Source organism: Pseudogymnoascus destructans (genome assembly GCF_001641265.1).
Source record: "Pseudogymnoascus destructans isolate 20631-21 unplaced genomic scaffold scaffold_18, whole genome shotgun sequence".
NCBI lineage: Eukaryota > Fungi > Ascomycota > Leotiomycetes > Thelebolales > Thelebolaceae > Pseudogymnoascus > Pseudogymnoascus destructans.
The window spans coordinates 58,961-73,777 of record NW_020167537.1 but is presented as its reverse complement, the minus strand read 5'-3'; the positions used below and the strand labels follow the sequence as shown (position 1 = coordinate 73,777).

General features: G+C 50.1%; 5 protein-coding genes across 5 annotated transcripts; 1 reads left to right on the top strand and 4 right to left on the bottom strand.

Annotated features, from left to right (window-relative positions):
* Positions 1 to 156: 156 nt before the first annotated feature.
* On the top strand, positions 157 to 3,092 carry VC83_07147 (uncharacterized protein). The gene is made up of 7 exons (XM_024470725.1): positions 157 to 787; positions 840 to 880; positions 931 to 1,281; positions 1,331 to 1,557; positions 1,608 to 1,660; positions 1,718 to 1,839; positions 1,886 to 3,092. The coding sequence occupies exons 1-7, from the start codon at positions 359 to 361 to the stop codon at positions 2,997 to 2,999; spliced, it is 2,337 nt and encodes a 778-aa protein (XP_024321879.1). The 5' UTR covers positions 157 to 358; the 3' UTR covers positions 3,000 to 3,092.
* Positions 3,089 to 4,045, bottom strand: VC83_07146 (uncharacterized protein; the record flags this gene model as incomplete). The annotated part of the gene is made up of 3 exons (XM_024470724.1): positions 3,617 to 4,045; positions 3,184 to 3,575; positions 3,089 to 3,141 (listed from the first exon to the last, which is right to left on the bottom strand). The coding sequence occupies exons 1-3, from the start codon at positions 3,670 to 3,672 to the stop codon at positions 3,089 to 3,091; spliced, it is 501 nt and encodes a 166-aa protein (XP_024321880.1). The 5' UTR covers positions 3,673 to 4,045.
* Positions 4,046 to 4,097: 52 nt separating this feature from the next.
* DCW1_3 (hydrolase 76 protein) lies at positions 4,098 to 6,555 on the bottom strand. Its single transcript, XM_024470723.1, has 3 exons — positions 5,673 to 6,555; positions 4,914 to 5,617; positions 4,098 to 4,852 (listed from the first exon to the last, which is right to left on the bottom strand). The coding sequence occupies exons 1-3, from the start codon at positions 5,764 to 5,766 to the stop codon at positions 4,265 to 4,267; spliced, it is 1,386 nt and encodes a 461-aa protein (XP_024321877.1). The 5' UTR covers positions 5,767 to 6,555; the 3' UTR covers positions 4,098 to 4,264.
* Positions 6,556 to 7,090: 535 nt separating this feature from the next.
* VC83_07144 (uncharacterized protein) lies at positions 7,091 to 9,218 on the bottom strand. The gene is made up of 3 exons (XM_024470722.1): positions 8,820 to 9,218; positions 8,551 to 8,765; positions 7,091 to 8,492 (listed from the first exon to the last, which is right to left on the bottom strand). Exons 1-3 carry the CDS (start codon positions 9,001 to 9,003, stop codon positions 7,254 to 7,256), a joined length of 1,638 nt encoding a protein of 545 aa, XP_024321878.1. The 5' UTR covers positions 9,004 to 9,218; the 3' UTR covers positions 7,091 to 7,253.
* Positions 9,219 to 9,946: 728 nt separating this feature from the next.
* VC83_07143 (uncharacterized protein) lies at positions 9,947 to 11,312 on the bottom strand. The gene is made up of 6 exons (XM_024470721.1): positions 11,173 to 11,312; positions 11,021 to 11,117; positions 10,890 to 10,929; positions 10,767 to 10,845; positions 10,309 to 10,720; positions 9,947 to 10,208 (listed from the first exon to the last, which is right to left on the bottom strand). Exons 1-6 carry the CDS (start codon positions 11,221 to 11,223, stop codon positions 10,078 to 10,080), a joined length of 810 nt encoding a protein of 269 aa, XP_024321883.1. The 5' UTR covers positions 11,224 to 11,312; the 3' UTR covers positions 9,947 to 10,077.
* Positions 11,313 to 14,817: the final 3,505 nt, after the last annotated feature.

The following is a 14,817-nucleotide window of genomic DNA, read 5'->3' as shown; positions in this document are numbered from 1 at the left end:
TTCCCCAGGATCCCTTTGCTAGTCAAAATATAAGAGCCGACAAGGTGGCGTCCGGTACCGGAAGTAATTTGTTTTTACTGTAGCGGTGCCCAGGCTTGGCATTAATAGTGGACATGGTCTGCGAGTTAGGTCTGTGCGGTTTTCGTTTCTCATCCTTCCATTCCAGCTCTGATATGGTCGAGATTTTATGTTTACTCTTTTCAGTTTCTGTTTTCCTATAGACACTAGTGATCCTGATCAGCATGAAATTTCCTTTAATACATGCACACTTCTTCCTGTATACAGTATAATTGCCCTTTTCGAACACATGGACTCCACGTTTACTCTTCGGCCTTAAAACATTATTCGACTCTGCAAGATGAAGATATTTCTTCTACTTCTCGGTGCACTACTTTCCTACGGTGTGGCAGGGGACGATCAGAGTCCCTCACGTACTCTCTGTGTTGATGGCATCCGGACTGCTGTCACCTTGTTCACATTTGCCGATGCCTCATCGTACTATGTAAATATTTGCGCTGGGAACTTAACAACTCTCTCAATATGGGCCGCCGCAAAAACATACTGTACGCCTCTTGAGATCGAAGCTGGAAGCCGCTCGTTCAGCGATTATTGCCTCCAATATGCCGGGTTCGAACTTGCCTCCTACGCTGAGACAGAGAGGAACTTCACTGATGAGTATATGAAAAACCTGAAAGTAGTTGAGTATGAAGATATTGCTAAAGCAAAACTTTGGAACGAGACTATAGTCATCTCTAAACCTCTATGGGAGACTTCGAAGAGGACCATCGTATGTTCCCATGATCCGCATTTGTTCCCACGAGATTATTAAACATACATAGTCTGCCTTCAACAATCAATATGCTACCCACACAAGATATGGGTATGTCAATCATCCTAGGTAGTAGATCTCAGAAACTGACTTCAACGCAGTTGGTCCGCGTATGGATTCTGGGGCGGCCTCCTCCTCCTAGGGATGACCAGCCGCTTTTTATCTTTTGTCGTCGAATCTCGCACAGGACGAAAGTCACGCGATATTGAGAATACCACACTTCCCCATTCATCCGTGGCCCCGCGTTCCAAACTTGCGTCATTCTTAGCCGAAAAGTATTACTGGTTCAGGGCCAATTTGATTATTCCTGCGGCCTTTAACTCTTACCACCAACGACTCTTTTGGCAGTGCACGATTCCGACAAGGATAGAATTTGTAATAGTTATAGCATACTATGTTGTCAGTTTCATCCTATGTGCTGTCTCATATGAAATCTTCACCCCGAATCTTTAGTAAGTTTACCTGTCATTTGGAGATGAGCAATCACTGACTCATTCACAGCTACTCTTACTCGGGGCAGCTTCAGCGTTATATCGCAGACCGTACTGGAACAATCGCTTATGCGAATCTCCCTGTATTATGGATGTTCTCCGGGCGAAACAACGTCTTCCTCTGGGCAACCGGTTGGAGCTTCTCGACGTTCAACATCTTTCACCGACATATTGCGAGGATTGCAACGATACAGGCAATTGTTCACTCTGTGGCGTATTCGATTCTTCAAGCTAATTGTATGCTATCGATTCATTGTTTAATACTACAGTGCTGATAATATTTCAAGCTGGGTCACTAAAAAAGTCGTGGACAAAGGAGTATTGGTTTATGGGTGGCATGGCGAGTTTTATTTATCCTGGTTCGTTGATCTGGAGAGCCAAGCTAATAAAAGCATAGGCCACTGTAACCATGAGTCTCCTGCTGGCTTTCTCCTCAATATTCATACGCCAAATGTGCTACGAGGTCTTCCTTATCATCCACATCTGTCTCTCTGTCGCCACAATCGTGGGTTTGTTTTAGTATGAAGGCCACCTCGATGAGATGCACCATGCTGACTGCTCCTAGCCATACTAAGATTTTAGATAAAGCTTACGATGGTTACTTATGGCCTCTAGTAGCGATATGGGTACTTGACCGGCTTGTCAGGATCGTCCGACAAGTATACTGCAATATCCATGTCAGTCGATCTCTGGATATCTTCCGCACCATGTCCACAGCAACATATAGCAAAGAGGCCGATTTGATTAGACTCGAAGTCGTCCCGGGCTCGGAGAGCCTCAAGCCGAAACCAAATCAGCATTACTACCTTTACCAACCACTAAAATGGAGAGGGTGGGAGAATCATCCTTTCACTCTGGCTGGCTGGGAAACAATTGAATGCGATAAACCAAATATTTCAAATATCGAATTTTTGCCAACGACTAAAACAAGTACTGATGACGACTTCTTGCCAGCAAGCGCATCATTAGATTCCTCCTCCAACTCTGAATCCGTGTTAACTAATTCCGCCCAATCGCAGCCTCAAGGCCGCTACAAATTTCTCTTCTATATCCGCCCCTCCACAGGTTGGACCAAACGCCTCCGTGACGAATGCATCAAAAACCCCTCCGGGCCGCTCGAAACTCGCGTACTCCTAGAAGGCCCTTACGGCGAGACCACGCCCTTGCATCACTTTGAGAACATCGTCCTTCTCGCGGGTGGAACGGGCATTGCTGGTGCTCTGCCGTATCTTAATGAGCATATTGCTCGTTTGGCACAAGGCACAACGGTTACGCATAGCATCACTCTCGTCTGGGCTGCCAAGCAAGCGGCTATGCTCCATGACTTGGCGGCGAGGGAGTTAGCAGCGGTGTTAAAACGAGAGGATATTAAAGTCTCATTCCATGCTACCTCGAATCGCAAGTTTGGTCGTGTGGGTGGAAACGTAAATGATACGGCTAAGGAAGTAAGGGATGATTTGGCAGTGGAGGTGCGTGTTGATTACAGTAGACCGGATATCAGAGGCAAGGTGCTAGAAGTCATTCAGGAGGTTAGGGAGGCAGGGAGCCAAGGCGGGCGGATCGCGGTGCTTGTTTGTGGCCCGGCTGGGATGGCGGATGAAGCAAGGGGCGCGGTGCATGTGGCGTTAAAGAGCGGGATGAGAGGGGTGGAGTATATCGAGGAGTCTTTCGGGTGGTAAGGTAGTGGTAAACACAGCGCCTTCTCGTCGTCGGGATTATACTGCTATTCGCAAAATCGTAAGACATCTATATCTAACTAATCAGCTTATTACCACTGGCTTAGAATAGGCACGCAATTATCACCCGGCAACTTGTCGAGCCCTATACAGTCAGCGCGAACAAACAGGGCATCGGCACACGTACATCCGTCCACCTCCTCGTTGACAGTGCGAGACTTTGAGCAGGCGTCCGCCGCGGTGATCGACTGCTCCGAGAGCACGGCGCAGGGCCCGGGCTGGCAGTTAGTATCCATAGCCTGTTGCAGCGACGTATCCTTCCAGCCAAAGACGTAATCGCCATGTGTCCCGTAGACTGTCGGGTCGCCAAAACTCCAGATGAAAAGCTGGCTGCCATCATCAGGCCAAAGGGATCTGTCGTTGTAGGGCGTCGTGTCCCAGATGACCTCGTAGAAGAGCTGTGGGAGCTTGACGGGGTGTGAAGCTGGGCAAGGGCCGTTGCTCTCGAATGTACCACTAGACGGGTAGGCGACATGCGAAGTATGGTCTGTGCTGTCAAGATGTACCCCATCCCAGCATCTAATTTGTTAGCTACGAAACTCAAGAGAAGGCATACTCACGTTGAAAATCGAATGTTGGACATGATACCAGCAGGACACGGCTCTACGAGGGGCATCGTTGCTATGGTGGTTGTCAAGTTTTTGGCTATGGATGTGAAGTTTGCGCAGCAGTTGGAAGTGGAGCTGGCGCCTGGAGGGGATATCAAGGTGGCGCCGCCATTTGGGGCCACGACTGTCAAGGGGGTATATGCGGCCGGAGACTATACGACGCCGATCAAGAGTGTCATGCAAGCGATGTATATGGGGACATTCGCGGGGTGGGGATTGCGCATGACTTAGGCCGAAGGACCGAAGTTGTAGGTGGACGAGGGACGAATGAAGGTATTGACTTGGTTGTTGATTTTATAGGCCATTGAGAGTGGTAAGTTGCGATGAGTTCACGGTAGATAGTTTCGAGAACAATATCTAGCATATTAGTCCCCACAGGAGAAAACAATTTTGATTCCACATCACCATATTCAGTGCCCGTAATTCCATTCATGTTATCTTTTGATTCGTATTTCTCTTCTTAGTTTCTACAAGTAACCCTATGCAATCCGCACATGAACTCTTTCATCCAAAACATGGTATGATATCCAACAGCACTTACAATAACCAACCCACTGGCAATACCAGTATGCATATAAACCCGATGCCCTCTTATCAAATCTATGCAACCCACCCATCAGACCCAACCATGAACCACACCGCTACACCAACGAGAGCACACATGCCTGCCGTCAGCATACCAGCCGCCGCTCTCCCCGCAGTTGTCACCTCGATCGACCCTCGAACCTTGGCCGCAGTATCCACCGAGTCACCATAATCACCTAACGATGTGCCACCCGTCTTGTTAGTAACTAGGTCCCTTGCACCAGTCACCAGCAGCGCACCCATGACATCCATGGCACCCATCTGCTGGCCGACTCCCTCACGGCCGTCCGTGGCACCCTCATACCAGCGCAGGCCGCATTCGGCCCCGACAGGCCCAGGTATGCATTGATTGGCAGCGGCGACGGCGGACGATTGGAGGAGACCCATGATTTTTGGGGCGAGGCTGGGAATGAGGCGGGAGGTGGCGCCAAGCCAGCGGGAGAGGTAGGCCTTGAAGGACATCTGATCGATGTTGCAGAGGGGCTCGCCTGGAGTGGCCTCACAAGGCTCGTACATGATACCTGTGTCTTTCCAGAAGAACTGGGTGCTTGCCTTGTTGAGGATGCGAGTAGAGCGCTCGAGCCACTTCTCGGAGTTGTTGGTCTGCGTGTATGTGTTAGCGGGGATGTTCGTTGGAAACGGATGGGGATGAGGCAGAACATACAAATTTATACATATTCGCAGCGCCGTGCAGCCAGATGCCTGCGTTATAGGACCACTGGGTGTGATCTAGCTCTGTGCAATTCAAGAGATCGCTGCTACCATCAAACACGTCTCCCTTGTCGTTGATGAGACCGATCGACTCGACCCAATCCCACGTCTTCTCCGCCCACTCCGCATATGTCGAGTTGCCGGTGTAGACCGCGAGCCTGCTCGCAATGTTGAACATGGCACCGTTGCTGATAGAGTTCTTATAGTCGTACCCCTTGTTGAAGACATAGACCTGCCACTTCAGGCCGCCGCCGCACGTTTCCGTGTCCCAGCGACCCGACTGCAAGCTAAAGACGGCTTGTGCTAGCGCGAGCCACTGCGGCTGGTCCTTGGGGGGGTTCTGAAAGTTGCGCTCAGCGGCCATCATAGCTGTCATACCCCAGAAACCTTGATCGTCGTTACCCATAGATTTGGATGCGTTGATGGGCATGTAGTTGCGGTCGTCGCCGGCCTGGTGCACCAAGGCTTGCTCGACAATGTCGTTATAGGTCGTGTCGTTTGTGTAGTACCAGTAGTCTATCATGGCTCCGAACATAGCTCCTGCTTCCCACCAGTAGTATGGATCCGGCAGGTAGCCTGGTGTGTCGCCGGGCTTGTTACCGGTGTAGAATGACATCAACTTCTTTGCCACCTCGCCCGTGGCAGATTTGATGGAAGCTGGAAGGACCGTTAGCACTGCGCAAGATATCGGAGACGTAGCAAAGAGCAGTACCAGGAGAGGCGGGGTCAAATTCGATGGCAGCGGCCAGTTGAGCGCCACCAAGGCAAGCTGCTGCCGCAAAGCGCGCGACGCTCCATAATCTCATGATGGGCGGATGCGCGAGTATATATGTTCAGAAGAGCTAAAAGGTACAGAAAGATCGAGGCCGTATGGGTCGGAAGATTCGAGTTCGCAGGCAGCTTCGATCAACACAGCATTGTCGTCACAGTACAGACTTGGGGTAAATGTCGGAAAGATATCGTACACCGAGCGAGTTCACGTAGTCGCAGGAGCAAGAGCCCACAGGAGACGGGGCATAAAGGAATGGGAAAACACAGGGAAAGACAGGAACGAGCGAGAGATGGTGAGATGACGTTGGTATAGCAATATGAAGTAACAGAGAGTAAGAGAGAGAGGTCCAAGTCCAAACCTGACGACTGACGACGACGACACAAACACACCCTTCGATCGCCAAGGCGCCGCGGCATTGCTGGGCTGGTGGTTGTGCCGCGTATGGGTAGGGCATCGCAAATAGCGATACGGCCTTGTATGGGCAGCACATTTGCGGTGCCCAGAGGCACAAGATGAACCATGGGAGCATTGTGCACGTACTGGAGTAAGGGGATGGGGTTGACGTTTGATGATGAGTGTGCAGGAATAGCGAGTGGATACGTGCCGTTGGTGGGAGTAATTGGAGTAATTGGTCTCACGGAGAGTAGCCAAGAAGGCCAAGAGATAGGGTGGACATTCGCCGGCCGAGACGGGTTAGAAGAAAGGGTTGTCTATGAAGAGAAGAAAGAGAAGAAGATGAGTTTTAGTAAATGCGTGGTTGTTATATTCTTTTGCAGAGTCGATTAGTGATACGATGTTGATCGATTGACGTCTGGAGAAGATCCGTGAGTGTCGGTGACAGGAAACTGGACTCGCTGTGGGAAGAAAAGATGTGCGGTGGCGACTTCCATAAACGCTCGCTTGGCGCTAATTGCCCAAAGCTGGGCAGTTCCATATCTGCGCCCACGGTAGCCAAGATCAAGAAAGATGATCACCGAGTCGTCGTGGGCAGCGAGGCTGAGCTACGATCCACCACTATCTTGTGAACTGAGGACATTAGAGGAGGCTGAGCCTCCTCTAATGTCCTCTAATGTATTTAGTTGGCGCTTAGTGCGTGTCCCCAACACGAATAAGGGCATGGGCATCGCTTCAGTGGAAACTGCGTTGAAGCTGAGAGAAAGTGATATGGGATCACGTGGACACCTCCATAACATTGATTTCGAACACAGGCTTCGAACAGGCTTTTAGAACACGGAGCAGAGTCCCTACGGATCACACCAAACTCCCCATAATGACATGACGTTGTGCTCATACCGCCAAGGTCGCTGAGAGACACCCCGTTGGAGACCAGCCAGAACGATCACGGGACAACACGGCACTAACACATGAAATGTAATACAAGATAGTAATGTCGTTTAGATACTAAGATTATAAACCTGCCCACATACATACACATCAATGCATACAATTACAGATACCCTCTCGCCTTTTAATCCGGGTATCACCAGAACCTCCCACTGCCCCTAACAAACTCTAACCAGTCTACAACTTCATCCCCAGCATCTCATGCACCTTCAGTGCCTGCCTGATGCTCAGATCCAACATGATCTCCTCGCTACCACCTGGGATGGCGTACGCGCGAACATCACGGTACAGACGCTCGATCTTGCCGCCCTGGCCACCACGGCTGTACGACAGACCACCGAAGATCTGACTGGCCTCGCGGGCGCAGTACTCAAAGGTGACGGTGCTCTGGGCCTTGAGACTGGCGATGGCGCCACCGAGCTTGAGCATGGCCTCGGTCTGGTCCATGCGCTGGCACTGGAAGATGAGGTTCTCCAGCCACGCGTACGAGGCCTCGATCTGGCGGGCCATGTGCGCGAGCTTGAGGCGGATGACGGGGTGCTTGATGAGGGGCACGCCGAAGGTGCGGCGCTTGTGGGCGTACGAGACGCACTCGGAGTAGCAGACACGCGAGAAGCGGATGCACTGGATGATGATGCCGATGCGCTCGTGGTTGAAGTTGGTCATGATGACCTTGAAGCCCTGGTTCTCCTTGCCGATCAGGTTCTCAACGGGGACCTTGACGTCCTCGAAGTTGATGTAGGTGGTTCCCGAGGACCACACACCCTGGCAGTCCATGCGGCGCGTCGTGACGCCGCCAGCCTCGCGCTCAATGAGCAGCACGCTGAGTCCGTTCATGCCGGGCTTGCCGGTGCGGACGGCAACGGTGAAGTAGTCGGACCAGATACCGTTGGTGATCCACTTCTTCTCACCGTTAACGATGTAGTGCTTGCCATCCTCGGAGAGCTTGGCCTCGCAGCCTAAGCTCGCAACGTCGGATCCTGCGTCGGGTTCGGTGATGGCGAGGCAGACGCGCTTGTCACCGTTGAGGATGCCAGGGAGAATGCGCTTCTTCAGGGCGTCTGAGCCGAAGTGCATGATAGGTGGGCAGCCGATACCGAAACCTCCAATGACATTCCAGACGAAACCTCCCGAGGCGGCGCGAGACAGCTCGTCCGTGACGATCAGCTCGTGGAAGAGATCCCACTGCTCAGGGGCCACGGAGGCGACGCGGTTGTTGGTGTATTCGGTGGGGAAGTTGTCCGAACCCATGAGGCCGGCCAGGTATCCGCGAGTGCCCATCTCCTTGTAGATGGCTTCGGGGACCTCCTTGGCCTCGTCCCATTCAGTCACGAATGGCTCAATCTTCTCCTCAACGAAGGCGCGGATCTCGGCGCGAAGAGCAACGTGGGTCTCATTGTGGTATGGGGAGTGATACTGTAGATTCTGTTAGTGTGTTGTTCGGGGCATGTGATGGGTGAGCGCAAGTACGTACAGTTTGGTACCACGATGGGTCAGCGTATGGGATCATGTCGCCGAACTCCTCCAACGGCTCGAATTGCGACTTGTCGACCTTAACTAGGGGAGCGGATGTGGCAACCGGCTTAGCAGCTGCTGCCGGTGCTGGAGGAGGTGGTGGGGGTGCTTCGGCCTTCTTGGTATCCAACGATCCAACCTGGAGCTTGGCCTTGTACTTCTTGAGAATACCGGCTGTTATTCGTCAGTATTTGCGCGATGGTGAAGAGGTGAGCTGGGTCATCATACCATTGTGATACTTCCAGAAGTGTTTTGAGGCGTCCTTTCCGGCAACCCTGCTGAGGATCTTCTTTCCACCTGGGTGGTCATCCTGGAACTTGGTCAGGTCGTAAACATCCTCGTCGACGATGATGAACAGGTCGCTAGGCGAGTTATGCGCCGCAACATCGGCGGTGGTGAAAGTTTTCGACATTGTGTCGTTGTGTGGGGTGTAATCGCTATAAAAAAATCTTTCCCAAAATGAAGGAAAGTCTATTAGAGAACAGATAGCGGTATAGTAAGAGGAGGAAGGAAAAAAGGAGCCGTTAGGAACGGGGTTTATTCATATAGAGGGCCTCGGCGGAAACACAAGGTAATCGTCAGCGCTGGTGTGGCTTTCACATGCTCTCATGACCCCACAATGCGGAGTTTTAATACAGGGATTCCCCCCAGCATTTAAGTTTTGCCGTCCCCGGATTCTGGTTCCATCACATGACATATTATGTCGTTGTGTTCACAGCTCCTTCGTCATGTGATCAGAATTAGCTTGTGGGCTGCACAAAAGTGAACTCGAGTGAAATAGCAGGCTTCTTATTGGCCCAGGATGAGTTTCATAAATAGAAATTTGATATTTATGCTTTGTGGGACCCTGCCACACAATTCTGGCATGTGAATGCTCTCTCTGTACCCAGGCCCGCTTGCGGACTGCGCTAAATCCGATGTGGACTAGTCCATCGTCAATGCCTCGGCAGACGCTGTATTTGAAATGCCTTTCCTCTCAACTGTTAACAAATGCCAACAAGTGTCACTGAATCGTGCAGACGAGGCTACGACTAAATCAAGCAACTCCCGCGAGATATATGGGGAACCTCTCCAGCCTTCATTTCCGTTAGAGTGCTTTGAACAATGCGGTTCCGTCGCTGAAAGGGGCATAGCGTCACCGAGTCCAGAGTTCGACGCGAAGCTCAACGCGTCTAATTGGTGTCTATTTTCTGTCTATTTAGGTTACTCCCCATCACGACCTGGGGTTAACAACGCGAATCCCATCGCCGCCACCACGAACAAGAGATGCCCAATCATGGCCCCAAAATTTAGCCAGCTACGCGTCCCCGCCCTCCCCGTCGCCATCACCACACCGCGCGCCGTCCTACGCGCCTCTCCGCCTCTCGCCGCACTCACGAAAGCCTCCCTCTCGAACCGTCACCACATGCGCGTGCTGCTCTCGCTGTTCGCGTCGCGAAACCTGCTCAAGTCGTTGCTCACATTCCGGCCGGTCAACCGCAAAACCCTAAAACCAGGAGTTCCAATCTGGAAAATGCTTCTCCAGGCGCTCTGGGTGGCTGTCTGGCCAGGTCTGTTCCAGGGTCTGGCGAAGCTCATCATAAAGGACCCGATAGGCGGGGGGGTTGAAGTGGAGGCCTTTCAGGAGGGTGTTAGCGGTGGGGATTGGGATGATGGTGTTGAAGTTGATGTTCCGATGGGATGACGGTATGGGCAGGAAGGAAGAAATTATACATACCATCGGAGAGCAACTCAGCAAAGGCAGGATTCTTATCCGTCTTCAAACTGCCCGGGAGCACGCCCTCGCCGCTCCACCCTGTCCGCGCCATCAACGCGCTCCACAGGTCACAAACGACAACTTCCCGTCCTTCTGCTCTCAGCGCCTCCCCGACGGCCTTCCCAGCTTCAGCGTATGCCCGGGCATTCTCGGCGCTGCGACTGCGGTCAACACGCCCATCTGAGCGGGTCTCCTCGGCGAGTTGATACTCATCCACGGGCGGGGTGGTGATAATGATGATGCGTGGGTTGTGCGCGAGGAGGAGCGGGTGGGAGAGGATAGCGAGGAGGTTCTCGCGGTAGGTTTGGAGGGGGACGTGTTGGTGGCTGACGCCGCCGATGTGGCAGGAGTCGTTGGCACCGAAGAAGAGGGTCTGTTGAGGGGTTAGTGGGGGTTGGGAGGGAAGGCGGGAGATATACCATGTAGTCGATTTTGGCGGTGGTTGGAGGAGGGAAGATGTATTCGATTATGGCGAGGGCCTGGTCGGTGTTGTATCCACTGGAGGTGTTGGCAAAGGATCGTCTAGTGATTAGGAGACATACCTAAGGCCGCGGTCCACAACGTCTAGGCGGCGCATATAATCTGTAGGGCAGGGTCAGCTGGGCTGATGGAAGTAACGTCTACTCGAGCGTCTAAGTTTGCTCCCACGCATGACTAGATCATGGGAGCGTACCATGAGCCAACTGAGCGCCTAGAGCAAACCCTTTAGTCTGATCAAAGGCGCCCTGGGTGATGGAGTCGCCAAAGAGGAGGAATTGCTTGTACGGCAGCTGCGATTTTATTAGCTCGTCAGTCTAATTTACAAGTGTGTTTCCTCGAACAAACCGTAGGAGCCGTAGCAAGAATATCCTTTTCGGGAGCCTTGAAAGCGATCATGTTGGCGATCTTAGATATGAGTGCAGGGAACGGGACAGATAAGCAAGCTGTGGGGAGCTGTGGGGTTTTTCAACGATACCAGAGGGCGAGAGGGATTAATGAAGAAGAGCAGGGTTAGCACAAATAATCATAATAATCATGACTAACGTGGTTGAACACCGAGTTGATCACTTTTCCCCACCCCACTACCTTTTGAAATCAAACCCAAGAAGCGCGAATCGTTCTAGCTATCAAGAAGATAGTGTCATATATAGGACTTTGTAGATTTTAGCAGTAGAGCAACAACTAAGTTTTTTTAATGAACAAATAACGATTCAGGCTTCTTAGGTTTGAATTTCTATTTATAGTTATAGAGAAAACGCATGTTAAAGTCAAAAGGGAGTAGGGTAGGGAAAAGTAATTAACGTAGTGTCATAACCAACTTAGTATACAACTATGTTAACTTATGAGTTTTTGATAATTATAACTAGTCATGATTATGTTGAGGAAAAGAGAATGGCAGCTTTTCCCAGTGCAATCGTCGGGCTCCCCAATTGGCGTTTGGCGTGAGCAGATTGCCTCGGAACTCCGACGCATTGGGTTTCAGGCCCAAACACTTCTGTTACTCAGGGCGTTTGGGTAGGCCCTCCGAATGACATAAATAATACGTAGGCTCCGTAGGTAATGTAGAAATTCAATTTAATTTATATTCATTCTATATACTGTAGTCTACTGTCGAGTTTTCCTGCCCGTTGCGCAAAAGCCCGAAGGTCCGGTCACCAAACACACTGCACGATTTGCCGCGCGGTCGCAATATTTCGGTCCTTCCTCCAACAGATTATAACTAGTCATGATTATCACGTGATGTTATAATCATGTAGCCTAAATAATTATCTAGTATAAGTTAACGTACATGTATAACGAACCGGCCAAACAAGCGAACCGGCCAAAATATCGCGACCACAATACCCCCCAACTAAATGCTAAATTACTCAACAACAAAACATGCCCCAGAAAAATGATGAAAGCCAGTTGATTCTAGCTATCCAAGCTATACAAAGCGACCCAAAGTTACGTCCTCAAGTTGCTGCTAAGATCTATTCTGTTGACCACCGCAAGCTAGGCCGTCGTTTATTAGGCATACCTTCACGACGCGATATTCAAGCCAACTTACGGAAATTAACTAACTTAGAGGAATCAGTCCTTGTTCAATATATACTCGACCTAGCTACCAAAGGGTTTCCTCCTCAGTTGTCTATTGTTGCAGATATGGCAAATCGACTACTTGAAACACGCGACGCGCCACGCGTTGGGTCGCGTTGGGCTTCAAACTTTGTTAAGCGGCGTGTAGAGCTCCGGACACGCTTCCAGCGCAAATACGACTACCAGAGGGCTAAGTGTGAAGATCCAGAACTTATACGTGGCTGGTTTGAGCTTGTGCGTAACACAATTGCGAAATATGGTATCCATGAAGCAGATATCTACAACTTTGATGAGACTGGGTTTATGATGGGTGTTATCTCAACTGCTACTGTTGTAACAAGCTCAGACGGGCGGGCAAAAGCAAAGAAGGTACAGCCTGGCAATCGGGAATGGGTTACAGTAATCCAAGGCGTTAGTTCTCAGGGTTGGGCAGTGCCGCCATTCGTCATTGTTGCAGGCAAAAACCACCTTGCATCTTGGTATGAGAATAGTGGATTTCCAAGCGATTGGGTAATTGCTGTTACTGAAAATGGCTGGACTACAAACGAGAGAGGTATGGATTGGATTCAGCATTTTGAGAAGCACACAAAGCCCCGGAGTGTTGGTGGTTATCGCTTGTTAATCCTTGATGGTCATGAGAGCCACCACTCAGACAAGTTTGAGGAGTACTGCAAAGAACACAACATTATTACGCTTTGTATGCCTGCTCACTCTTCCCATATACTCCAACCACTTGATGTTGGCTGTTTTAGCCCATTAAAAAGGGCTTATGGTCGGCAAATTGAAGATATGATGCGGGCTCATATTTCTCATATTACTAAGGATGACTTCTTTCCTGCCTTCTATGCTGCATTTAACATTGCAATGACAGAAAGCAACATTCAAGGAGGCTTCCGGGGTGCTGGACTTCTCCCATTCGACCCTGAGAGTGTGATCTCTACACTTGATCTTAAGTTAAAGACACCAACGCCTCCAAGCTCCCGCCCGGGTACTGCTCAACCTTGGGTTTCCCAAACACCAAACAACCCAATTGAAGCCTCATCACAGTCTACCTTCATTAAAAACCGAATTGCGCATCATCAAAATAGCTCTCCAACCTCAATCTATACAGCTGTTGACCAGTTTACAAAGGGTACATCGCAAATAATGCATCAATTAGCATTGTTGAAGGCGGAGAACCAAAACCTGCGACAGGCAAATGAAGTGCTAAGCAAGCGCCGGAGAGCTAAAAAAACACGATTACAGCAAGGAGGATCACTTAGTCAACAAGTAGCACAGGAGCTACAGGACGAGAGGGATGTTGTACAGCAAGTGGAGCAAGAAATAAGGGAGAGTAGTGGTCGGAAGCCAAGGGAAGAAACCCGCGCACGTCGCTGTAGCAAGTGTGGTGGGACTGGACATAATGCGCGCACTTGTCAGATTGTAATAGACACATCTGAGGAAGAGGACTCCGAGTAGTTTCAATTGATTTCTAGTGTTGTGGTGGATTTATCGCAATTCCTGTATTGTGGTCGCGATATTTTGGCCGGTTCGCTTGTTTGGCCGGTTCGTTATACATGTACGTTAGTAGAAAAGGAAACTAGATATATATTAATCTATCTAAATACTACTTAAAGTATTAATTTAGCTATAAATTCCTCTTCTAGATCCTCTTCTTCCTTTATAAAATCCCAACTCTTTAAACAAGCTATTACTCTAAAAACGTCTTTTAAAAGCCTATTTCTAGTCTTTGAAATAAGGGCAAAAGATCTATATACCCTGCACCACCCCTGTAAAGATTCATATACCCTGAGCTTTAATAAAAGATTTATATACCCTGCTGCCGCCTTCAGTTTTCTCAGTGACTCCATTGACCCTGATGTCCCATTTGACACCGCTGCTCCACTGACCTTGCTCTCACCATACTTGTGAAAGCGCCCTACTCATGCAGGCACCAGCAGCTTCTCATATTGTGGCCCTGCTCCCCACAGGTAGAGCAGCGCCCAACACCAGAAGCTCCCTCTCCCCCCCAACTCTCCTCCGTGGGTCCTCTTTCTAGAACCTTTCCTTTTTTGGCCTCCGCTGTGGGACCTATAGGTGGGAAACATGGTTGGCTACAGTGAGGCATGGGGCCAGCAATGCTGACTAAATGCGGCAGAATCTATTGATAGTTAGCATTGGGTATATAGATCTTTTGCCCTTGAAATAATCTGACATTCGTTGCACTCAGTTTGCTATCAAACTCAAGAGCAAACTTGGAAATCTCCTCCTCAAACCTACAAGTCACTATACATATTTTGGCTTATCACACCAACAACAAGAGCAATACTACTCAACGATTGCTACAACCATCTATGATTCATTACACGTCATCGCTCCTTAGTTACTGGGCCAATATTACCACATAGCATATCTCTACAACCCTCTATGATT